The following is a 25,648-nucleotide window of genomic DNA, read 5'->3' on the forward strand; positions in this document are numbered from 1 at the left end:
GACAGAAATACAAACTCTCCTACGTATACCTGAGAGGTTCCTGGAGTTAGAGGTGTCTTTTCTCGGTACACTGTGCTCATTTTTCAGTAATCTGGTTTTAATTTCATGTTTCATTAGGAGAATAGCAGTACAGATGATGCTTAAGCAAGCAAAACCTAAAACGGGGCATGCAGACAGGTGCACACCCAGGTCCTGGAGCTGCCCCATGCAGGGAGCTGAGTGCCGCCGTTCCGCTTCCCGGAGACAACACCCACCTCACCGCGGCGAGCCGTGGCCGCGAGTCTGAGTGGCTGTGGATTCCAGTCCAAGCTCATTTGTTTAAGTCCATCCACCAGGAAGCTTTTGAGGGCTTTCCAGTTTAGGATTATTACAAGTAGAGCTGGATGGACACCACTGCATGTCTTTGGTGAGCATGTGTTTGCATTTCTGTTGAGTGTCTGGGAGAGGACTTTGTTGGTAAGGCCACATTTTGAAGAAGCTAACGAGAGTTGCAAAAAAAGTATTCTTTATTCTGAAGAAAAGACTAGTTAAAAGCCCAATAATTACTGAATATGAGTCATGGAAGAGAGGGTAGGGGTCGACTGAGTCAGTGTTTCCCAAACATTAATGTGCATACGGATTGCTATGGACTGAAAATTGTGTTACCCTGAAATTCCTACGTTGAAGGCCTAACTCCCAGTACCTCAGAATGTGACTGTATTTGGAGACAGATATAGAGGTCTTTACAGAGGTGCTTAAGTTAAGGTTTTAGGGTGGGCCCTAATCCAGTATGACAGGTGTCTTTATAAGGGGAAATGTGGACACAGATACAGAGGGAAGGCCATGTGAAGACACAGCAAGAAGGCAGCCATCTACATGCCAGGGAAGGAGGCCTGGAACAGATTCTTCTTCACAGCCCTGAGAAGGAGCCAAGCCTGCCCACACCTTGAGCCTCAGCCTGAAGAAGGAGCTGGCACAATGAAGGGCTGGGGGTCGTGAACGCGGCACGACTCCCTGAAGCCGTTTCTGCCTCTGGAACCCGCACAGAGGTCACCGTCTGGCTCAGTTCTGTCTCTGTCACCGTGCTGCGAGCGGCGGGGCTGCGCACACCAGCACCGCGGCCACTCGCCGGGGTGCAGACGGGCTCCGTATCCGGGCCCGGGACTAGCGCCGACTCCGGTGGGAGGTGGAGCGCGAACCTACGACGAGGGCGTGGCGCAGGCCCCGCGACCTTCCTGCCCCAGCGTCAGAGCCTGCGAGTCACTCTGCCTTCGCTTCCTGGGAGCGGAAGGGACCAGGGTTCCAGGGTTCCTCTCCCAAATCCCCGAGAGTCTCCGCCCCGCGGGCGTCCCGCCGGCTTCCTCCCCGCGGCCAGTTTCAGGACGCTTTCCCTTCGCAGCCCGGCTCTGGGCGCCGCGGGCGCAGGGGCGGAGCTCGCGCAGGCGCAGGGCCCGCCTGCCCCCCCCCCGGCCCGCGGTTCCCTCGGCCCCGCCCTCGTGCGGACTGGAAGTCTCCCCGCGGCGCGGCAGGCTTTAAAGGGCTGCGGCGCCCGCCCCGGGTGAGAGCCCTGCGCGCGGCTGGGGTCGGGTCGTGCTCCCGGGGCGGCGTCCAGGCTCGAGCGCGGCGAGGCAGGCGGACGAAGGCGGCAGGTGGGGTGGCCCTGCGCAGGCGGCGGCGGGGGCGCGGACGGGGGCGGCGGGGGACCGGAGCGCTAGCGCGGCGCGGGCGCTGTCGCGGGCAGAAACGGCCTCTCGCGCGGCGGCCGGTCGGCGGCGCGGCCTCGGGCTGCCCCGGCGCGGTCCCTCCCCGCCGCCTCTCCCGGCCTCGGTCCGCCCTGCAGCCCCGTCCCCGCCTGCCGCCCTGTTTTCTCACCGCCCCTCTCTCCTCGGGGATCCGCAGCAGGGCGTCCGTCCTACCTCTTCCCTGTCCTGGAGTCACCGTCTCCTGTTCCAAATCCGAGTGCTCCTTACCCGTCCTGTGGCTTTCAGTGTTAGGGACCGACCTTCCACAGCCCCACCGGACAGAAAAGCAGAGACATCGAGGATGCAATCACACAAGAGGAGGTTTATTTTCTGGCTAGCCAGGGTCCAAGCCCCAGAGCACCAACGCAGTGGCCACTCTCGCAGGCAAGGACCCCGACCTGAATTGCGGGGTGCCTTTTATCCCCCCTCCCAAAGGGCCCTAGCAAGGCACAAACTAATTACGCGCTGGCCATGAGCTGACCTTTGAAGTGATTAATTTTCTTTGAATTCTGCGCGATCCCTGTGCATCCCACCTCCCTTTTGCCTTTCTTCCCAACCCAAGAGATAACCGGAGGTATGAGTATAAACAGATGTGTGCTGTTCGCTAATTGCCTCACCCTACTTCACACGAAGGGGGGCGGAAAACTCTTTTCTTGTTGTGCCACTGAGACGCTGCCGAAGGGCCATCGAGGCGCCCCCACATTTCCCCCTTTCCTTTACATCGCCGACGAGCACTCTTGCTCGTCTTCTGGGTAATTTATAAGTTCTGGGTCTGCATTATTTGTCCCGAGTCTTTGATATTGCTGTTGCAGCACCAGAAGCTGAACAGCACTGACCCTGTCTCTTACAAATCTTATGAGTTTGTTTACTATGCAGGGCCCAAATGTCAGGGCTAAGAGTAAGATCACCAGTGGTCCTACAAGCGCGGAAATCAGGGTAGTCAGCCAGGGGGAACTATTGAACCAGGACTCAAACCAACCTGTTTGTTTTTCGTACCCTCGTTTGCGCCGAGCAAGCCCTTCTCTTACTTTGGCCATGGACTCTCTTACCACTCCTGTGTGGTCGGCATAGAAACAGCATTCCTCCCGGAGGGCCGCACATAGCCCTCCCTGTTGCAGGAACACCAAGTCTAACCCTCTCCGGTTTTGCAAAACTACTTCCGAGAGGGAGGTTAAAGACTTTTTTAAGTGGGAGATGGACTCTTCAATCCTGGCGATATCCTCATCTATAGCCGCCCTGAGGGAGTTAAGTCCCCTTTGCTGCATGGCTAGGGAGGAGATGCCAATTTCCGCCCCTATTGCCCCTAGACCAAATAGGGTAGCCAGAGTGATGGCAGTAATGGGCTCTCTTTTTCTACGGAAAATTAGGTTAGCAGCTCTTTGCCCTATCACACTCTCATACATTGTCTCTTCAGTGTGGTATATTATTTTTGGGAACACTAATACCATTATACAGTAATCTTCAGACTCATTGAAATAGACATACTAAGGCAAGGAGTCAGACCGGTCTTGGAGCAAACCCACCACCCACCTGGCCCGGGGATAACCCACTTTGTTTTCTTAGATAGGCTTAGCGTCCTGTTACCCTTGGCACAGAGTTGTGCATGGCTGGGAGGCACTGTTCCTAAACAGGTAACTTTGCCAAGAACTGACTGGAGGGTGAGTCCGGGGCCCTTACGATCCCACTGGCACGTTTTAGGGGAGTCTTCTGAAGACAGGTTAAAATAAGTGGCCAGCCCCACCGCCTCATAAAAGGGGGGCCTTATGTCATAGCACAACCAACAGGCCTGTGTGGCATTGGGACTTGTGCGGTTCAGTGCATTATATGCTGCTGTCAGCATTTTCCATAAGGGATCTGTGAGCTCTCCATCGGGCGATGGGCCTCGGGGACTACTTGTGCTAGCCATTAGTTTGTGGAGAGTCCCTTTGCTGGAGGTGGTCTGGGGTGCTGCCGGGCTGGGCCTGACAGTAGCTGGCCATGGATGTAGTACCTGGTTGGGTCCTACCGTTATTGGGAGCGGGGTAATTTTAAGTTTGATATATATTAGTGAGCAAACGTGCAGTCTTTGGTAGAGGCATATTCCCCATGAGAGTCTTGTTATTTACCGCCTATTTTTCTTTCTTTTTTTTGTAAATTTTACCCTTATTAGGTTGCAGTCTCTGGCATACCTGTTTTTAGTACAAGGTTGGACATAGGACATGCTAATGAGAAGAGGTTGTGCCTGCCATTTCCATTTCCCATCATTGGTGGTCACACACCACCATTTGGCACAATAATAACTTCCAATACCCCCACACTGACGGTTTTTCTGAGGGGGCCGGAATCCCGGACGAGCCCCCAAATGTTAGGGACCGACCTTCCACAGCCCCACCGGACAGAGAAGCAGAGACATCGAGGATGCAATCACACAAGAGGAGGTTTATTTTCTGGCTAGCCAGGGTCCAAGCCCCAGAGCACCAACGCAGTGGCCACTCTCGCAGGCAAGGACCCCGACCTGAATTGCGGGGTGCCTTTTATCCCCCCTCCCAAAGGGCCCTAGCAAGGCACAAACTAATTACGCGCTGGCCATGAGCTGACCTTTGAAGTGATTAATTTTCTTTGAATTCTGCGCGATCCCTGTGCATCCCACCTCCCTTTTGCCTTTCTTCCCAACCCAAGAGATAACCGGAGGTATGAGTATAAACAGATGTGTGCTGTTCGCTAATTGCCTCACCCTACTTCACACGAAGGGGGGCGGAAAACTCTTTTCTTGTTGTGCCACTGAGACGCTGCCGAAGGGCCATCGAGGCGCCCCCACATCAGTGGCGCGGCCGAACTGCGGGAGCCCTGCTTCTTCCCGGGCACCCCTGCGGGGCCCAGAATGGGCGGTGTCGCACAGCCCTTGCTGCGGCGGCGCCGGGTCTGGTGGGGACCACAGGCGCTGGGACAAGGGGCGCGCTGGGGAGGTGTCCCGGGGACGGGGGCCGGGGCTGCGACGTGGAGCCGGGAAGGGGAGTGGGATTAACGCGGTGACGGGGGTGGGCCTTCTAAGTGGGATAAGCAGTGTTTGCAAAGGCTCGGAGGTGACTTTGAACGGGGTTCAGGATGGCCAGAGGTGGAGGCTGTGGGGGAGCGAGGCCCGGGCAGGGGCGGCGCCTTGGCGAAACCATTTCAATAAGGCGGCTTTGAGCCCATCCTTAGGGACAGGGGAGGTTCAAGGGGAGCGGTAAAAGGATCAAGACACCACTGTCCTCTCAGGATGTCGTGTGTGTGTGTGTGTGTGTGTGTGTGTGTGTGTGTGTGTGTGTGTGTGTGTGTCTGTGTCTGTCTGTCTCTCTTTCTCTATCTTTCACTGCCTGTGGTGGGGTGGGGAGAGCCGGTTGTGTTTCTTGTCCCACGGCTTCTCTAGTGGTTTGGTTGGCGTTTTGGAGGGCACGGGCTGATTACAGTGGGGAGTGGCTGCAAGGAGACCAGAGGTTCTGGAGAGGAGCCTGCATGGTCCAGACGAGGCACACGACCAGAGCTGCACAGGCTGGGGAGAGACTTGGGGCAGAAGGCCTTGGTGATGGGTGTGGGGGCACGAGGGAGAGATGAGGAGGAGTCAGGGAGGTCTCCCAGGGTCTCATTACTAAGGACACTGGGAACTGTGGTGTGGGGTGGTGTCAGGTATGTGCTGGGTTTCAGGTATGTGGCCAACAGACCTGCCCAGTTGCGTTCACACGTTGGCCTCCACTGGCTTCACAGCTACTGCCTCCTTGTTCTTGCTGGTTTTACTGCCTCACCTTGACTGTTCTTGCGTGCCTTTCCGTTCTGGCTTTCCACAGGGATGAGTCCCTTCCTCTCAAGCGCAGTCTACTCTCATGGCTTTTGGTGGGACTGATGAGTAAAGCTCCCAAACCCACGTTTCCGAGTTAGCAAGAACACTGAAGGCGAAACAGAACGAAGCAAAAAAGCCCACACAGTTGTCTCAGCCCAACTCCAATGTTCGAAGGTCACGATGTCCAGAGGATAGTGGTGTGCAGGAACTATGTCTTTCCTATTAAAATGTAAGCTCCTCAAATGCAATGTAGAGAGTTTTGTCTTTGATTCACAACTGGGTCTTCAGTGCCTAGAACAGGTACTCAGTAAATGTTTATTGAAGGAATGAATTCCTTTTTTTTTTTTTTTTTTTTTTTGAGACAGAGTCTCGCTTTGTTGCCCAGGCTAGAGTGAGTGCCGTGGCGTCAGCCTAGCTCACAGCAACCTCAAACTCCTGGGCTCGAGTGATCCTTCTGCCTCAGCCTCCCGGGTAGCTGGGACTACAGGCATGCGCCACCATGCCCGGCTAATTTTTTTTTTTATATATATCAGTTGGCCAATTAATTTCTTTCTATTTATAGTAGAGACGGGTCTCGCTCAGGCTGGTTTTGAACTCCTGACCTTGAGCAATCCGCCCGCCTCGGCCTCCCAAGAGCTAGGATTACAGGCGTGAGCCACAGCGCCCGGCCTGAATTCCTTTTTTGTATCACTTGTATCTACAACCAGATACTCTTATCTAGTACCTGCTTGGCATACAGTAGACAGAAAAGTTTGTTGAATGAACAGGTATCCCTTTAATCTCTTTTCATATGCATAGATCTTTTTAACAATAATTAATAGACTTTGTTTTAGCATAGTTTTAGCATTGTTTTAGTTTTACAGCAAAATTGAGGGGAAAGAACATATCCCCTCCCACGCTCACCCTGTCCCCCAAAACCTCCTGTACCATCAACACTCTGCATCGGTGTGGTAAATTTGTTACAACTGATGAACTAGTATAGATATATCTTCAACCAAAGTCCAGAATTTGTGAGGTTTCACTCTGTGTATTGTACATTCTATATACCTAAGACAAGTATCCACCATTGTACTATCAGACTATACAGGCCATAAAAGTCTCCTGTGGTCCACATATTCATCCCTCCCTCCCTGTAACTCCATGACAACTACTGATCTTTTTTTACTGTCTCCATAGTTTTGCCTTTACCAGAATGTCATATAGTTGTAATCATACATTATGTTGTCTTCTCAGATTGGCTTCTTTCACTTAGAAATATACTGTTAAGAGTCCTCCATGTCTTCTTGTGGTTTGATAGCTCATTTTTTAGTGCTGAATAATATTCTGTTGTATGGATATACCATAGCTTTTTTATCCATTCACCTAGTAAAGGACATCTTGGTTGCCTTCAAGTTTTGGAAATTATGAATACAGCTGCTGTAAACATTTGTGTATACATGTTTGTATGGACACAGGCTTTCAACTCACAAGAAACTGCATAACTGTTTTCCAAAGTGGCTGTAACATTTTGCATTCCCACTAGGAAAGAGTGAGAGTTCCTGTTGCTCCACATCCTCATCAGCATTTGGTGTTCTCAGTGTTTTGGATTTTAGTCATTCTAGTGTGTAATACTTTCTCACTAGTTTTCTAAATTTGCAATTCCCTAGTGACCTATGATGTTGAGTATCTTTTCATAAGCATATATGTATGGTGAGGTGTCTGTTCAGATCTTTTGCCCACTTTTAATCAGTTTGTGCATTTTCTTATTGTTACATTTTAAGAGTTCTTTGTATATTGTGAGCAACAATCCTGTATCAAGTATGTCTTTAGCAAATATTTTCTCCCAGTCTGTGGCTTATCTTCTCATTCTCTTGACATATATATCTTTTTACAATATGCGATCATGTGCACATTTTATAACTTGCTTTTTAATATAACACAAGTATATCCAATTTTGCTTTAAACTTCACATTTTAAAGGGCTGCGAAATAATCATCACATTTCCTCCTCTGTAACCCCACTCTACAGATGAAGGGAGATGAATGGTAATTTGCATAGGCTAACCCGCAGAGCTCCCGGACCCTCCTAGGCAGTGTCCCCACTGTAACCCAACCAGTGCTTTCCGCTAGGTCAGGCCGCCTCCCCTTCGCGAGCAGAGGTTTCTGTCTCTTCTTTTCTTTAGGCCTACCGATTCCCTTGAAACAAAATAAAAGCGCGCTCCGTTAGCTGGCCTGAGCTCGGGGATTTAAAACGTGGGAGCAAGGCCTGGCCTGGCGGGGCGGGCGCTCCGACAGTCCTCCTCCTCGGCGGGAGGAGGCAGAGCGCGCAGTCCACGCCCTCCCGCCGAGCGCACTCGACGCGGACGCGCGGCCACCGACCGGCTCCCGGAGCGCGGCTGTCACGGCGGCCCCCACGTAGGGCGCCCGAGCACGGCTGTCCGGGCGAGACCGAGGGAGCGCGGCTGGACGGCGGGGCCACGGAGCCGGACGCGGTGAGCGGGCGGGCACGGTGAGCGGGCGGGCGCGGTGAGCGGGCGGGCGCGGTGAGCGGGCGGGCGCGGGGCGGCCACTCCCGAGCCCAGGCCCCAGCGACCCCCTCGTCCGGGCTTGGGCACCCTGCCCCAGCTCGCCCAGCGAAGCCGCCGCGGCGTCCGAGCAACCGCTGACTCTCCCGGCGCCGCTCCTTCCTCTCCCGGGGACCTCGGCGTACGTGGCGCGGAAACGAAAGTAACTCTCGAGGGCGTCTGCGCCAAGGCCGTGGCCGCCGCCGCGGGCTTCCGGGTAGCTGCCGGGCTTTCTGACCCCGGCGTGCGCGCGGGGGCGGGGCCTGCGCCGGGGCGGGGCCTGCGCCGGGGCGGGGCGGGGCGTTCCCGGAAGTCCGGCTGTCAGTTGTCGGCTGCGGCGGGAGTCGCGACGTCCCTCTGTAGCCCGAGGTCTGGGCGCAAGTCGAGAGGGCGAAGACCTGCACGACTAGGGTGTGGCGGTGGAATAGTCTCTTCGGTGTGAACGGCGTTATTGCCTTTGTAGGGACGATGGGTTGTTGCTGCAGCATCATTAAGAAAAAGTAGTGCGTGCTCTTGCCTAGCAGAGTTCTGTCCCTGCATGGGACTCTCGCGAACCCTTGGAAAGGGCCTTTTAGTGTTGCAGTTGGGGCCGCAGCTGGTTGGGAAGCCCGTCAAGAGCATTCCTGCGCGGTCTCAGACGTCAGCTGGCAAATGGGAAAGGAGCGGTCAACAGCGGCTGAAGGGACGAGTGATGTAACCCGAGGAGGCCGCTTTGGTCGTCATTTGCTTTCGTGAAGGCCTACAGGCTCTTCAGCGTTCGGAAGAGGGTAGGCTGCGTCCTCCTCTCCTAAGCACGCTACAAAGCCTCACATGGAGGGGTAGGGGAGGAGGTCTGGGTCGCTTGGCTGCTCCTTGGTGGGAGCTCTTGTTCGTCTTGGGCAAAGCGTGAGGCTGTTCTAATCAAGGGACTTTTACGTCCTCATGTCTTTAGGCCACTGTTAGTTCTTCCCTTGTTTACACTTGAAGAAACCAAGGCAGGGAGTGAACTTTGAAATGTACAGTGACTTAGTACTCATCTGCATCTTGTGACCAGGAAGGTGCACTGAGTAAGGAGGAAATTGTGATCAACTAGATTTGTGGAATACTGTGGGCTCTTCCATACACCAAAGAGAAGATGAGGCTTGTTTAAAATGAAATTTGGAGTGTACCATCGTTATTTTTACTGATAAAACATCAAAAACGATTAATTTTAATTTTCATCTATGTGCATTATATTTTGCCCAGAAATATGTTGTAGTTTCAGGATTGTGAATCTGAAGGAGTATTAAGAAGAATTCCTAAAATATCAGCTTCCAAACTGGGCAAGCTACTATGTAGTGCTTGTTAATCCATAACGTTTTCCATAATATGATCCAGGAATTTGAAAAAAGTATATAATTTCCCATGCTTTGTTTGGATATTATATTTTGGTAAAAATGGTTGACTGTATTAATCTGTACAATGTTGATTTTGAACCATATATTTCCTGTGTTTTTAAAATTCTGTACATTCTCTTGTTTCTGACTATAGTATACTCATTTAATGTATGTGAGTAAGGCTGTAAGATTGGGTCTTTGCATCTGGATTTTTCCAGAGACAGAAAATGTTTGCTATCTAGAGAAACAGCATGTGTTAGTGAACTGAGAGTGAAAGTTTGAGTGTCAGGACAAAAGTTTGACTCCAGAATCTACCACATTAGGTGAATGAATCATTTAGCTCCAAATCTTAGTTTCTTCATTTGTGAGTTGAAATCAGGATAAAATTTACTTCGTGGGTCATAATGTGCTCATGTACATGATAATGCTTGTTAAACTCTTATTTCAGTCTGTTTCTTGATGATCATTTGGTTCTTCCTTGCTCAGAGCTCTTGTTTATCCAGGCAAAGTACCAGGCTGCTATAATTAAAGAACCTGACAGAAGTCCTTTGGTTACTTGGATACCTGAGTAAAATCAGAGTTCTATTAGCAGGGAAGAAGGGGGCAATGGCAGGTAGGCAACCAGCATTTTCTGTCATACTCTCATTATGCATGGTTATCATGGAGAAATGGGGACAAATTAGTTAGAATATTGATATATAGATTTACCCTGCCTTAGAAGGTAATATGTGAAATTTCTTGGAATTTTCCATTAATTTCAATAGAAAAAAATCACTTCCCTGAGTCCATGAATTAATATCCATTTATTCAAAAACATTAATAAATTCCATTAAAATCACAGAAATACATTATTGGTTGAAATTAGTATGCCTTCATTGATTACTCTGTAACATGGCTATGTACTAACATGGCTATATAACCTGCCTAAATTCAGTGTTTTTGTGGCTCATGTGTATCCTTCACTAAACTACTCACAAGGCCTTCCTAAGATACCCAGTGCTTTATAAGGTTGAACTGTCCAAGAGAGAAAAAGGGGTGGAGGAGGATAGTAAAAACCAAAGAAATCATTGGAAACCATGCAAATGGTGCACATGATTAAGATCTGACTAAACTAGCATGACGAGACTATAAGGAGAACTGACTTCAGTCAGGAACTGAGCTCACAAAGTCTGGCGGACCCCCCTGGAGGCCTCCTTCCCCTGAGCTCCAGCGCATACAGGTGGCGCTGCAAGTCCTGCTTGGTCTTGACAGATTTGAGGAGACGTGGCCTGGACTGAAAGAGAGATACCAAATACAATTCTTCATAAAGTCTTCATCCCATTTGGGCAAAAGATTCCAGGGCATGTTCCTGTTTCCTTACTGTTTGTGAGTGTTTTTTAATGTTATCAAGAATTCTTATACAGTATCATTTTTTCTTTTCTTTTTTTATTTCAGCATATTATGGGGGTACAAACATTAAGGTTATATACATTGCCCTTGTCTCCCATCCCCCCTCTAGTCAGAGCTTCAAGCATGTCCATCCCCAAGACGTGGGCATCGCACTCACTATGTTTGTATAAACCCATCCCCTCCTCTCCCCTCCCACCTGCCCCACACCCTACAAATGTGTGTTTTTCTTTTTTTCTTAACATTTTGGTTACATTTTATATCTTTGCCTCTCCTTAGCAAGGGGTAGAGTTATGCTCTTCCCCTCCACAATGTTCACCACATCCCTCAGACATGGGACTACCCCCCCAACCCCTGAAAATCCCTAGTGAACACCACCACCCTTTGAGCACCATAGTGTTAATCAGTCAGTACAATTTGATGGCGAGTACATGTGGAGCCCATTATTCTGATCTTGTGTCACCTCGCTTTGGATAATGGGCTTAAGCTCAATCCAGGATAATATAAGCGGTGCTAGCTCGCTGTCATTTCTTAGAATTGAGTAATATTCCATTATAAACATATGCCAAATTTTAATAATCCACTCATGAATTGACGGACACTTGCGTTGTTTCCATGTCCTTGCGATAGTGATTTGTGCTGCCATAAACATTCGGATGTAGATGTCTTCATAATAGAATGTCTTATGCTCTTTTGAGTAGATGCCTAATAATGCTGTTGCTGGGTCTAATGGTATTTCTATTTTTAGCTCTTTGAGGTATCTCCAAATTCTTTTCCACAAAAGTTGCACTAATTTGCAGTCCCACCAGTAGTGTAAGAGTGTTTCTGTCTCTCCACATCCTCGCCAGTATTTGTTGTTTTGGGATTTCTTGATGTAGACCATTCTTACTAAGGTTAGGTGAAATCTCATTGTGGTTTTGATGTGCATTTCTCTAATGATTAGTGATGTATGTTTGCTGGCCATTATTCTGTCTTCTTTAGAAAAGTTTCTGTTACAGCATGTATGTTTTTTGAAAACTCCTAGACATATTTCAAAGTAAGGATGGGCCATAACTTAACCTCTGCTTTGTACATGTTAATTATTTTAAGTGCTTTTGCTGTTCTATGTAATATTACCAGGAGCATACTTGTGCATAATCTTTATCAGCATCTCTGATTTATTAAATAATTCCTTAGAGTAAAAAACTACTGAGTCAAGGAATTATTCCTTTCAAAAAATATAATTGTTATTATAGACATAATTTGTGTTTATTGTAGAAAATTTGGAATATGTAGTAAAAATGTAAAAAAGAACATACAAATTACCATCCAGATGTAATTCTTGTTAACATTTTGGTGTCTTTCCTTATATCTTTTTTCCTGTACATTTATCTATATCAACTTACATATATATACACACAGAGAGATATATACAAATATAAATACGCATTGTTTTTATAAATTTATTCCTTGAAAACAGTTTTGAAAGGCTATATAATATTTTGTCTTATGAATATGCTATAATTCATTTAACTATATCCTTTAAATATTTTAAATAGTTTAATTTAGTTCTTTTTAAAAAATACTTATCCATTTAATGATCAGCTGCCTGTCGGGTTCCAAGGCACTGGAGACAGTACACAGGACAGTTTCCTGCCTTCTGTGAGCTTCATGGGAAAAAATTCTCAAATTACAGCTGTCTTAACCGTTTCAGGAGAAGAGTACATGGTGCTGTAAAAATGTCTAATGGGAAAACTTAGGATGGCTTCCCTCAGGAAATGCCAGTTTGCTGAGACCTGAAGAATGAGCAGCATCTAGTCAGGCAAGAGGTTGGGGGAGGTGCCCTGAGAGGGCAGCAGCGGGAGGGCAGGACAAATCACCACATGAGGAGGGGGGGTTGTGCATGCTTCTGGGATCCACAGCAAATGGAAAAGGAGGCGTGAAATCAATGTTCTGTCTTTTATGCCCTCTGTCTGCCCCCACCTCGATCTCATCCTCACGAGGATTGGTCAGTAGAGACCTGCTGAGCAGAGTGATGCCAGCTGCACATTGGCATTCTGGAAGCCTGGGTGGGCAGCCAGGCCAGAGCCAGAGCCATAAAGCAGGCAACGAAGACATTTTCATGTGTATTCTTTTTTCTCATACAATCTTTAGCAGTTTTGTGGGAGGGTCATTATTCTTTCATTTTGCAAATGAGGAAGTTGAGGCTTAAGTAAGTTCCCTGAGGTCACAGGGCTAATGAGTCACAGAGCTAGAGTTCACGTGCATGAGAGGAAGGTTCATGGTGTCCTTATCGGCTCCTGCTGTCTCACCTTCAGCCCCTGCCTCACCCTGGGCTCCTCAGTCTCACGCCGTTATCCAGGCAGCCTCCCTCAGCCCAAGCCCTGCCCTGTCCCCAGTGCACTTCTTCCTCAAGGGCACTTCCTCCTGCCGGGCAGTGTCTTCCAGCATCGTGGGGAAGGTAGCCTGTAGAAGCTGCCGTGTGGGCCTTGTTTGCCAGGCAGGCGCAGCCTGAAGCCTGTGCACACTGTAGGAAGCTGCTCCCCTGAGCCACCTGCAGCAGGCCACTGGACATGACTGTTTTCAGACCCCCCACAAGGTACTTTTTTTTTCTTCAACTCTACCCCCTCCAGCATTTTATTATGAAAAACATCAAAGTGCAAATTTGAAAAGGTTTTACAGTGAACTCCCCGATACCCCTTATTAGTATCTTCTTACACTCTTGCTTCATCACATAGCTGCCCCTCTCCGTTTCCCCACAGCTGTCCATCAGTCTGTCTGATTTGTTGATGCATGTCAGAGTAAATTGCAGATATCAGTACACATATGCCTACATAATTCAGCATGCTTACCATTAACTTGGGTTCCATGTGTTTACAGGTTTTCCTTTTGGTGTAAAATTGACAAATGCATGTGCCTGTGCAACTCCAGCCTTTACTCATACCATAGAACATCACCAGCACCCCAGAAAGTTCCCTCATGCCCCATTTCGAGTCTTACCCTGCCCATGGGCAACCAGTATTCTTTTTTCAACACAGATTAGTCTTGACTATTCTGGAACCTCATATAAATGGAATTACATAGTATATATCCTTTTGTATAAGGCTTCTTTCACTCAGCATCATGTTTTTTGCATTTCATTCATGGTGCTTTTTTTTTTTTTTTTTTTTTTTTTTTGAGACAGAGTCTTGCTCTGTTCCCCGGGTAAGAGTACCGTGCCATCAGCCTAGTTCAAAGCATCCTCGAACTCCTGGACTGAAGCAATCCTCCTGCCTCAGCCTCCTGAGTAGCTAGGACTACAGACATGCACCACCATGCCCGGCTAATTTTTTCTCTAATATTTTTAGTCATCCAGATAATTTCTTTCTATTTTTAGTAGAGATGGGGTCTCACTCTTGCTCAGGTTGGTCTCGAAGTCCTGACCTCAAGTAATCGTTCCGCCTCGGCCTCCCAGAGGGCTAGGATTACAGGTGTGAGCCACCACGCCTGGCCCATTCATGCTGTTTTGTGTATTAATAGTTCATTTTTATTGCTAGTAGTATGCTATTGTGTTAATATACCACAGTTTTGTTTTTTGTTTTTTACCCATTCTCTTATTGATGGACAAGTTTGGTACTATTATGAATAAAGCTGCTTTGAACATTGTACAGGTCTTTTTGGACACACATTTTCATTTCTCTTGAAATTGGAATTGCTGAGTTATGCTTATAAAGTGCGTTTAGTTTTATAAGCAAAATATATGCTTTATGAAATGTAAAATGTATAGGTGCTTTTTTTTTTTTTTTTTTTTTTGAGACAGAGTCTCGCTTTGTTGCCCAGGCTAGAGTGAGTGCCGTGGCGTCAGCCTAGCTCACAGCAACCTCAAACTCCTGGGCTCAAGCAATCCTTCTGCCTCAGCCTCCCCAGTAGCTGGGACTACAGGCATGCACCACCATGCCCGGCTAATTTTTATATATATATATTAGTTGGCCAATTAATTTCTTTCTATTTATAGTAGAGACGGGGTCTTGCTCTTGCTCAGGCTGGTTTCGAACTCCTGACCTTGAGCAATCCGCCCGCCTTGGCCTCCCAGAGTGCTAGGATTACAGGCTTGAGCCACCGCACCCGGCCTATAGGTGCTATTTTGATGGCCTTCAAAATTTCAATGAGTATTTCATGCCCTATCAAATGATGTTTTTCACTGTCTGTATTGAGATGCAGGTATTTCTGGAATATAAAACATCCGTAACCCCTCTTCTACCCTCCGCTCAAAACATAGACATGTACACTCGTGTGCGTGCGCACACACACACACACACACCTCAGCGTGTATGTCCTGTTGGTATGCATGGAGTTTCTGTTTTGCCACAAAGCTCTTTTCCAGTCCTTTTCTAAAATGGTTGTACCATTTTATACTCCTACCAATAATGTATGAGAATTCTGGTTGCCTCCCACCTTTGCCAGTATTTGGTACTGTTAGTCTTAATTTTGGATATCCTGGCCAGTGTGTGGTGGTATCTTGTTGTGATTCCCCATAGATTTTTATTCTTCATTTCAGTTCAGAGAAAATGAATGAATATGAATAAATGGAAGAAAAGAAGGGAAGGAGGGTGAACCAGATAATTGTGATTTGACATTGCATACTTCACAGCACTGTCGGACAAGTTCTCCAAATTTTCATCCTTTTTCACATCTTCCTGTTCCTTGTAGAGAGTGCATTGTCCTTTTTATATTCCTCACATTTCTTTTTTTGTTCATAATTTGAACTTATTTATTTTCTAGTGCTATTCAATAGTTCCTTTACCTGAAGTTCTTTGTAGCCGAGTACTGCTATTTGTGGCATCTGCAGGGTCTGGCTCATGGTGAATTTTTTCTTTTATGTTTTATAATTTGGAAAGAGGGCTCATATTAAAGTAAGTTTTATTTGGGGTAATCCTGTCTGGCTTGGTGCTGTATTTGCTTTAACCTTGTAACCTCAGCATTGTCATCATTCTGTGACCACTTCCTGTATAAAGTTCTTAGTTTGGGGAGTCCTGGCCTCCTCTTATGAGCTTCAATTCAAAGCCCAAATCTGTTTGAAGACAGGCCCAAGGTTATGAATGCACACAGACTTGTTTAAATACTCCATGTCCAATACAAGACAAATACAGTCGTTTGTTGATAAGCTGCTTTTTTTCTAGTTCATCCTTTCATAGAGGGGTAGCACGTTGAGTGGTGCCATGTTAAGGGGGGAGTCTTCATTCCAACCCTCTTTCCATGCATGGCCTGACCTCAGGTTCTGTCTCTGGCTGGGCTTTAAGCCCTGATTTATAGATGGTGAGGTTGGTAGTGCCCACAGGGCTGCCATGTGGGCCACTGCTCACATCTGGTGCCCTGTTTTTTTCTGTCTCTAGAGTTCTTTTCCTTTCCACTGAGCTTTGCTGTGCATTTGAATGGATGTTTGCATTATGTTATCCAACACATACAGGTCCTTCAGTTGCAGGAGGGGTTTTAAGATTTTCTAGTGCTCCATATTGCCAGAAATGAAAAGTCTGAAGAAATAAATATTATGGTCGTCTGTGATTCTTAGAAATATGAGAAATAGCTCATTTTAAAGACTATAAATCTATTCTCAAAAAAACAAATGAACACCAAGCATGTGGTGGGACTTTACAAAAGTGTGTGTTTTTGCCCTGAGTTAGCCTCTGTTTTCTTTACAGGCAGATTTCTTGACAGAGGGGAAAAAGTATAATTTTGAGCATTCAGAAGGCAACCAGACATGTCCTTGGACGACATTAAGATGAAATCCAGTGACTTCCTGGAGAGGGAATATCTGGACAGTGGAGGCTTCGGAAAGGTGTCTTTGTGTTTCCACAGAACCCATGGACTCGTGATAATGAAAAAGGTCTACACGGGGCCCAAGCGCACTGAGTGAGTTGGGAGCAGAGCTGCCAGGGAAAGTGGCTGTTGTGGAGGAGTGCATCAGGGTGGGGGTGAGAGCTGCTGGGTGTTAGGATGAGACAGACGCTGGCGTGATGTCAGGGGTGATCATGACACCTGTGGTTATCACGGATGGGATTCCGAGGCTGGGTATGGCTAGTAAATAATGGAAGAGAAATGAAAGGGAAGGAAATTGAGAAAAACAAAAAGGTGAGGGTAGTGAGGGAGGCTGGGAGGAGAAAACAGGAAGTATCAGTGAAGACAGACTAATTCACTTCACATTTTTGGTGAGGACCAGCCCTAAGTATGAAAAAAAAAGGCAGTTCATTCCTGAAAGGTTCCAAGAACCCCCTCTTTAAAGCCATCAGTGGAGTGGGTGTACCTCTCTCCCTCCTTGTCAGAGTGGTTGGGAGAGAGGCTATGTTTTTTGTTGTACTGTCCAGCACAATCTTCTTTTTTCTTTTAGGGAGAGTTTCACTCTGTTGCACACGCTGGAGTGCAGTGGTATGATCACACCTCACTGTAACCTCCAGCTCCTGCAGCACAATCGTTTTTTTCAGGTTACATTACTGCTGTTCACATCCTTTTCATCCATTCATTCATTCAGTGGCTTCTCATTTCTTGAGCATGCAGTGCTAGTTACCGGGCAGGAGGGCTATAAAGATGAATGAGAAACTGCTCTGCCTTCCAGGGCTCGTGGTCAGTGCCTGGCAGAGAGCAGAACATACCCAGGAGTATGACCAAAGCACATGTGATGTGATGCACTGGGGCGCAGGCAGGGCTCTGGGGCGCTGGCGCTGCTCATCTCAGCATGGCTCCTTTCCCACTCACAGGTACAACGAGTCCCTCCTTGAGGAGGGGAAGATGATGAACAGGCTGAGGCACAGCCGGGTGGTGAAGCTCCTGGGCATCATCATAGAAGAGGGGAACTACTCCCTGGTCATGGAGTACATGGAGAAGGGCAACCTGATGCATGTGCTGAAAGCCGAGGTGCGGAGTCCCCACTGCGTGCACTCCTGTGCCCAGCACACGGGCCTGGCTCTGTCAGGGCTGCCATTTGCTGTTCATTTGCACCTCGCTGGTATAAAATAATCCCTTTGCGAATTGCTAATTGCTTAGTAGTTTGGATTTTCTGAAGTCAGTGTCTCGTTAAATCTTCTTTGCCTTTTGCTGTCCTAGAGGGGGTCTCCGTCCTCTCAATCCTGCTAACAGTCCTCTTGTCATGCACTGTGTGTCTTAGTACTGTAGCTGGCTGTCTACCATACCTGCCAGCCACTCTGCAATCCACAGCCCAGAGCTAGGCCCTGCCTTCATGAAGCACGTGGTCTGACGTGGGGTATATGCACGATGGATGACAAATATGGGCTGACTGGTGAAAGCATCTACACTATAAATGACTGTGACAAATATGGATTGACTAAGTTGTGTGCACTAAACACGAGTATAAGAGAAGATGGAGTGTTAGTGGTTGCAATTTGATACCATTCAAGAAATTTTTATTTTAGGTTGAATGTAGAACATTAGTGGCGACAACACTGGATGAGATTTAAAACAGGAAAACAAAAATTGTTTACCCAAACCAAAGAATTTTAAACATCTTAAAAAGTTTATAAGCCTATTAAGATGAAGGCCTTGTGCTAGTTTCTCAGGAGTCAGGAGCCAGTAGGCTGGAGACCAGTAACAGGCAGGCGAGTGGGCGGGGCGGCGCCCACCCGCCGGGACAGATTGGGTGGGGGAGGCTTCCAGTGTGAAGAACAAGTAGGTGTTTTGAAGTGGAGAATCGGCAATACGTGTGCCAGGCAGAGAGAATGGCATGGAGAACTGTCAAGCACTGGATTCCACCAGAGCGGAGATTGTATGTGAAGAGTGGTGGGATGTGGCTGCCTTTATGGCAGATACTCCCCATTCTCCACCCCGCCCCCCACGATTGCCAAGTGAACAGATATTTCTTGAAAATACCTTTGGGAAGGATAAGATCATAATAAGCATGGGTTATGGTTTGATCCTATTGCTTTCCTCCCCAAACCAGCTAAGATCAGCTATTTAAAGCAGGCATTGTGATCAGGAAAGAAGGCACTGGGGGCTGAGACATCCTGCAGGATCAGGCGAAGACCAGGTATGCCAGTTTGGGCTGAGGCAGGAAGTCAGGAGGACCTGAAAGAGAGAAGCAGAAAGAGGGTGGGAGGAGGACCCTTTGCTTGCTCAGAATTTTTTCCTAAGTCCAAAGGCATCCCAAGGAAGAAGGGAAAAAAATATCTTTTTCTACTTTCTGTGTGATGGTGATCAAGCTGTCAATACTGTGGTTCAGCTACATTATGTCCTAAATATGGTTTGAATGGCAGACTTGGGAATCTAATGTTCATCATTAAAATTATTTTCCTGTTAACCAGTAACCAATATACACATACATTTTTAGGAAACATTCTGTTAATTTAATAAACTGGCTTTTCAGACTTAAGCAAAACTAAAATTTAATCACTATACTAGAAACTGAAATTATATTATATTAACATGGATGTTCATATAACTAGAATATAATTGTGAGTATGAGTAATGTAAGACTCTATAAAGACCTAAAGTATATTGCCAATACCAGATTGTCCCTAAAAAAAAAAAAAAAAAAAAAAAGACCTAAAGTATCTGACACTAGGCCACCAAATTGATGTTAATTAACTTCAGCATACTTTAAGCATCATGTTTATCTGATAGATTAATTTTTACGTGGCTGTAATCCAGGTGTCTTCAAACTGCGGCCCACAGGTCACATGCCGCCCACCTAAGACATTTATCCGGCCTGCCGGGTATTTTTGCTGCCGCTACCTGTCCTGCTTAGCAGCCGAGGGCCCACGGTGCACACTCTCCAGCGGTCTGAAGGACAGTGAACTGGCCCCCTGTTTAAAAAGTTTGAGGACCCCTGCTATAATCAATGTGAACCTATTCCTTCGTATTCTTTTTTCTCTTAAGTTATTGTACATGCACATTATTATGACATTGTTCCCATATTTAAAATAAATATACTATCACATCATATGAGTATACAATAGAAAATGTTTGTTAGTGTATTTATTCAACCATTCATTCAACAAATATTCCAGGTACCACCCTAGGTACTAAGGATACAGTATTAAATAATACAAATAATATATGTTTTTTGTTCTCAAGGAGCTTAATTTTGTAGCATTTTTATATTTGACCACATTGCCATGGAATTTTTGTTTTTACACTGACAAATATAACATGAATGCCCTTAGCCCTGGAATGAACTCTCTATTGCTTCACAATCACGACAGTGCTGTGGGACGTCTGCTAGAAGGAAACCTGCTAACCATGTCCTCGGGTCCAGGTCCCACCCCTCCGTCCTAGTCTGGGACAGATTTTTATTCCTATGAAACATTTACTTTGGCTTATTTGATTACCTTTCCATTTCATAGACTTAATATCACTTATTTTAGATCAGTATCCCACTTTCTGTAAAAGGAAGGATTATTACGGAGACCATTGAAGGAATGTGCTACTTACATGGAGAAGGTGTGATACACAAGGACCTGAAGCCTGAAAACATCCTTGTTGATGATGACTTCCACATTAAGGTAAACCATAATCTTCAGGCTTCTAGAAGTTTGGCTAATTCTTAGTTTTAATTTCCACTGTAAATCCATTCTCGTAGATGGTAGATAGTAAAGGAAGACCTGGCTCAGCTTATAACTGGTGGTGGTGGTGCCAGGAGGCTCTACCAAGGTTTGAAAGGAAAGATGCAGGCTCAATGGAGTCAGGAGATAGCTGGCAGGGTGTGACTCGTATCTTACGGGAGGAGTGGAACTGAATGGGGTAGATGAGAAAACCTCTTTCCTAGAGTGTGTTTTCCTCCTCTGTTAGAGGGGCAATGGAAACATTCAAAACTTAACCTTGTTCACCTAGGAATGGGTCATTTTCCTCATCATTTTTCCCAGGAGATCTGTGTGAGCAAGACTCTCCTCCTAGAAATGCAGGGTAATGTGAAGATGTGTGCAGAAAATCCTTAGAGTTCAGATACGGCCTGGGAAAGAGCTCAGTAGTGAGTTGGCCATTTTTGGCATCAAAAAGCTCCGTTATGAAATTTGGCTGATTTATAATTTTTATTTGTTTACTTCCATCTGCATTAAAAAAAATCAGTTTCTTTTTGGTAACTCTCTTTCCATCATAGTAAAGGGACCAAGGGAAAGGGCTGTGTCTTCTGTCCATGTGAGGGCAAAGTTTAACTAGGGGAGCATCTCAGCTAATTGGCTTTGGCAGCAGGGATCCAAGCACGAGAATCTGAAAGGGGAGTGACATTATGGGAGGGACCCAGGGCCTGCTTGCACAAGTGTCCCTCTCTACCAGAAGATTCTGCTTCTAGCACTTTGTCCTCATCTGGGACAGATATTTTTTCCTATGTTTCTAAAGAAGGGCTTTGTTTAAATCAATATCTTATCTCTTATATTCTAGGTTAGAATCTGTTAATTTTAGATAATCATGTGCCAAAATTCATCTCCAAATGCTTGCTTGGGTTCCTGGAGGCAGACGTGGAACTGCCAACTTTGGTTTCTTCTTAACTGTGTGGTTCTGGCATTTTGTCCTGCCACCTGTCTCTGTTCTGTGTCTGACCTTGGTATTTTTCTCTCTGCCTTCTTGTCTGTCTTTTTCCTTCTTCCCATCCCATCTTCTCTTAGGTTTAGGCTACCAACTCAGAACAAGGAGCACCACAGTCCTTATCCTCTGTGTTTCTTTGGGATCCTTGGACACTTCCATCCATGGGCCTCTGGACACCATTTGGGGAAGTAGAAGGTGTGGTACCTGGTCACCATCTGCTACGTAAATCTGCAGAGAAGAAAATATTGTTTTCCCCGCTAGTCCCAGAAATAGTTGAAAAATGTGCACAGATTTGAATAAACATACTTTATTTTTATTGTTCATGTCAGAAATATCTTCTGGTTTTTGGGTTTTTTTTTAGTGCATAAGAAGTTTTTTTTTTTATCACGTAAGAATTGAGATACCAGAATTTCACGTGAACATTTCTTGGGGGAGATTTTCCAGATGGCTATGAGCCTATTCAGAAGTAGCTGTTATAAACCTGTCCAGTGCCACCATTTCTGGAAAATTCACTGTACCTCACATACATAGGATAAGCCCCCAAATCCAAAAGTTAAAGCCAAATCTACTTTGCTTGTAGCCTTCACTGAACAATCCCATTGCCTTTGTCCCTTTTGCAGATAGCAGATCTTGGCGTTGCTTCCTTTAAGACATGGAGCAAACTAACCAAAGAGGAGCACAATGAGCAGAGGAAAGTGAATAGCACATCCAAGAAAAATGGCGGCACCCTCTACTACATGGCCCCGGAGCACCTGAATGACATCAATGCGAAGCCCACGGAGAAGTCAGACGTGTACAGCTTTGCCATAGTACTTTGGGCAATACTTGCAAATAAGGAGCCATATGAAAGTAAGGCATTTGTAGAGGAGTGGGATTTAAATATTAATCCACATTATTACATGAAACAGTGGGCTTCAATGAAATAGTTAAGATTTATAATTATTTGTTCATTTAATGTCAGTCTTACCCACTAGACTGAGTTCCATGAGGGCTACGGCCACATCTAAGTTATTCACTGCTGTCTCTTCAGCATTTATACACATAGTACCTAGAACATAATAGGTGCTCAGCAAATTTTTGTTGAATGAATGAGCAATCCCAGTTTAGGAATCAGAGATTACAAAATGAATAGAAGCCTCCATAATGTACCTAAGCTTGGGAGATGTTGTAAAATTCCAGGGTTCTTCCTGCACAGGAAGGTTTCACTGTTTCTGCTCATGATAACTTAGCCTTTCCCACTACAAGGCATACACTTTATACTTTCACTCATTCACTTTACTCATTCATTCAAAAACTATTTTTTCCCAGTCCTGACTGTGGGCAATTTAGTCAACATTGAAATCATAAAGATGAGTAAGTTGTGGCTCGTGCAGGAGAACAGAGGCATTCTTCAGCTTGTTGGGTGCATAAGCTGATGGACATTTTCCTACACATTCATCTTGGGTGATTCTCAACTCCTGTGGCTCCCATCTATCCCTTGCACCCGAAGATCCTCCAAAGCAGCATCCCCCAAATGAGCGCAGGTTCTCAACACTCCCCTGCAGCCCAGCCCACTTCACTCCTCTGTGCGTGCTCAGAAAGTTGCAGCTACTGAGTTGCCCAGCCAGAAACCTTAGCATCTTTCTCGACTCGACCTTGCCCTTCCTCTTCCACATTCAATCAGACTTCAAAACCTATGAATTTGAGATACCTATATGACTCAAGATGCATCTTCAACCTGTCCAATCTTCTCTCTGGCCCCACTGACCTCTGATTAGTTCCGACCCTCCTTGTTTCTGCTGTGGGCTCCTCCCAAGGTCCACTGTCCCTGTGGCAGCCAAAGTGGTTGTCATAAAAGGCAAATGTGATCCTCTCACTCACCTATTGAAAATCCTTCCCTGTGGCCTTCAGCATACAGTTCAGATTCCCCAGTGTGGAAGACAAAGCCCTTCAGGACCTTCCTTTGCTTCTCTCTCTAGCCTTATCCCTTGCCCCTCCTCCCTGGTTAGTGTGCCACTGCACTGAGTGAGTAATTTCTGGGAGGCATCATGATTTCAGTAACTGCTGGTCTAATTCATGTCCCTTGCCTGGAATCCTCCTCAAGAGTCCTTCTTCCCCACTCAGGATTTGGCCATGAGGCAGGTGGATGTAAAGGCCAGGGCCAGGGCAGAGATGTAAAAGCATCTGCAAAGAGATGTTGTGTACCTGCTGATTCTCCTGGACTCAACAAAGCCTCCACAGACCTTCCATTCTAGGCATGGTTGTGTTACCAGAAACCCTTGTCCTTCCTTCTTGAATAGCAATTATCACTCTATATTTTAAGTCACTCTCATTAAACTGAGCTTAAAGGCAAAGGCTATACTGTATTTGCATTTGTGTTAAGATCTAGGGCATGCCATTGGCTTTACTCACATAATCTGTTTGTCTGTCTACCAGCAGGCAGCATTGTTATGAATTTTATCTTTCATCCGCAGACATTGAAATGCTGTTTGATCATCTCTGTAATGGAAGATGTCAGCTCCTTGTCACAAAGCCATTCTGCCCCAGAATGAGGCAGCTATATCACAAGCACAGCCTAGGCAGAGATAAATCAGCAGCGTTGTCCAAGTTCTGTCACCTTCCTGCCTGAGAGAGGGGCTAGACCTAAAAGAAAGTCTCAACCTAGACTCCTCTTTGCTTTCTAGATGCCATCTGTGAGCAGCAGCTGATAATGTGCATCAAGTCTGGGAACCGGCCGGACGAGGATGACATCAAGAACTGCCCAAAGGAGGTCATCGACCTCATGCAGCTCTGCTGGCAAGCTGATCCGGAAGCTCGGCCAACATTTCCTGGTAAGAGCGTCTTTCGTGACTCTGTAGGATGCGTCCCGTGTTGCGATTGTGCTAGTAAGATGTCAGGAACTTGGTTTGTGCCTTCAGAAAGCTGAGTTCCACTTTACTTATATTTTCCAACTGATTTTCTAACTGATTTTCTAGATTTCAAACATTTTGTTCAATGAAAAGATGCCATGCCTCTCAAAAGCATGGAGGCATATAAGGCCTTTTTTTTTTTTGTAATTTACTTTTTAAATTGTGTCAAAATACACATAACATTAAATTTAACGTTGTGACCATTTTTAAGTGTGCAGTTCAGTGGCATCAACCCATCCACACTGTTGCGCAGCTGTCGCCACCACCCGCCTCCAGGGCTTTCCCTCTTCCAAGCTGAAACTCTGTCCCATTAACCGATAACTCCCCGTCCTCCAGCCCCCAGCACCCCGCTCTACTCTTTCTGTCTCTATGGATCTGACTACTCTGGGTACCTCATATGAGTGGAATCACTCAGTATCGTCCTTCTGTGTCTGGCTGGTTTCACTTAACAGAATGTCCTCACGGATCATCCATGCTGTATCACGTGTCAGAATCCCTTCCCTTTTTTAAGGAGGGATAGTATTCCGTGGTGTGGCCAGACCACATTCTGTTTGTCCGTTCAGGTGTCTCAGGGCACCCTTCCACTGCCTTCCCATTCCTCTGCTGCTTTCCTTCTTTCCCCTCCCCTTGCTTTTTTTAAATTTTTATTTATTTTTTTCACCCTCTCATCCCAGCTTTTTATGACTTCAGAAAAAAACAGGAAGAGAAGGCCTCTTCCCTCATTTAGCTGGTGTCTTTAGAAGTGTGTTTGCTGTTTGGTTTGGCCCAGAGAAACTGCGTGCCCTCAGGCAAGAGTCCCTGGTGTCTAGTATTATCCTCCCCTTGCTCTGTCTACCTGGGCGTTAGTCTCATTAGTGTCTTTATCAGAGTCAGTGATTGGGAAGTTAAACTTTTGTTTTACTGCTTTGCCCACAGATTGAGGTAAGTAATTCAAAGACAATATATTGTTAATATTTTATGTTAGAAAATACTTAAGAAATTTAAAGTACTATTTTTTTCATATAGGCATTGAAGAAATATTTAGGCCTTTTTATTTAAGTCAACTAGAAGAAAATGTAGAAGAGGATGTGAAGAGTTTAAAGGTAGGTAATATAGCAGATGCTCAAAATATTAACATGTTGAAACATGTATTATCAATCATTGCAGAAGAATAAGAAAAAGAAAGAAGAAATATAAGAAAGAAGAAATATTGGAAAGGAAGAAACAAAACTGTCATTATTCACAGGTGATAGGATATGTACAAGGAAAACTCAAAACAATCTTCTTGAGGTTTTTTTGTTTTTGTTTTTTGAGACAGAGTCTCACTCAACATTGCCTGGCTAGAGTGCTGTGGCATCAGCGTAGTTCACAGCAACCTCACGCTCCTAGGATCTACCAATCCTCCTGCCTCAGCCTCCCGAGTAGCTGGGACTACAGGCATGCGCCACCATGCCTAATTTTTTTCTCTATATACTTTTAGTTGTCCAGCTAATTTC

The 25,648-nt window shown here is 46.2% G+C and overlaps 1 protein-coding gene across 5 annotated transcripts in view; it reads left to right on the plus strand.

The window, feature by feature from the left end:
* Positions 1-1,489: 1,489 nt before the first annotated feature.
* The window catches only part of RIPK1 (receptor interacting serine/threonine kinase 1), a 36,649-nt gene continuing 12,490 nt past the window's right edge, over positions 1,490-25,648 (plus strand). Inside the window, exons 1-7 of one of the 5 annotated variants that reach the window (XM_012768424.2) lie at positions 1,490-1,537; positions 16,458-16,668; positions 17,511-17,667; positions 20,130-20,267; positions 21,906-22,134; positions 23,949-24,095; positions 25,179-25,255. In XM_012768424.2, coding sequence (XP_012623878.2) covers positions 16,517-16,668; positions 17,511-17,667; positions 20,130-20,267; positions 21,906-22,134; positions 23,949-24,095; positions 25,179-25,255 — 900 coding nt within the window. In that variant the 5' untranslated portion in view covers positions 1,490-1,537; positions 16,458-16,516. The other 4 variants (XM_012768416.3, XM_012768423.2, XM_076010433.1 and 1 more) reach the window with 4 other exon arrangements.

The sequence above is a fragment of the Microcebus murinus genome, chromosome 15, assembly GCF_040939455.1.
Source record: "Microcebus murinus isolate Inina chromosome 15, M.murinus_Inina_mat1.0, whole genome shotgun sequence".
NCBI classification, from domain to species: Eukaryota; Metazoa; Chordata; class Mammalia; order Primates; family Cheirogaleidae; genus Microcebus; species Microcebus murinus.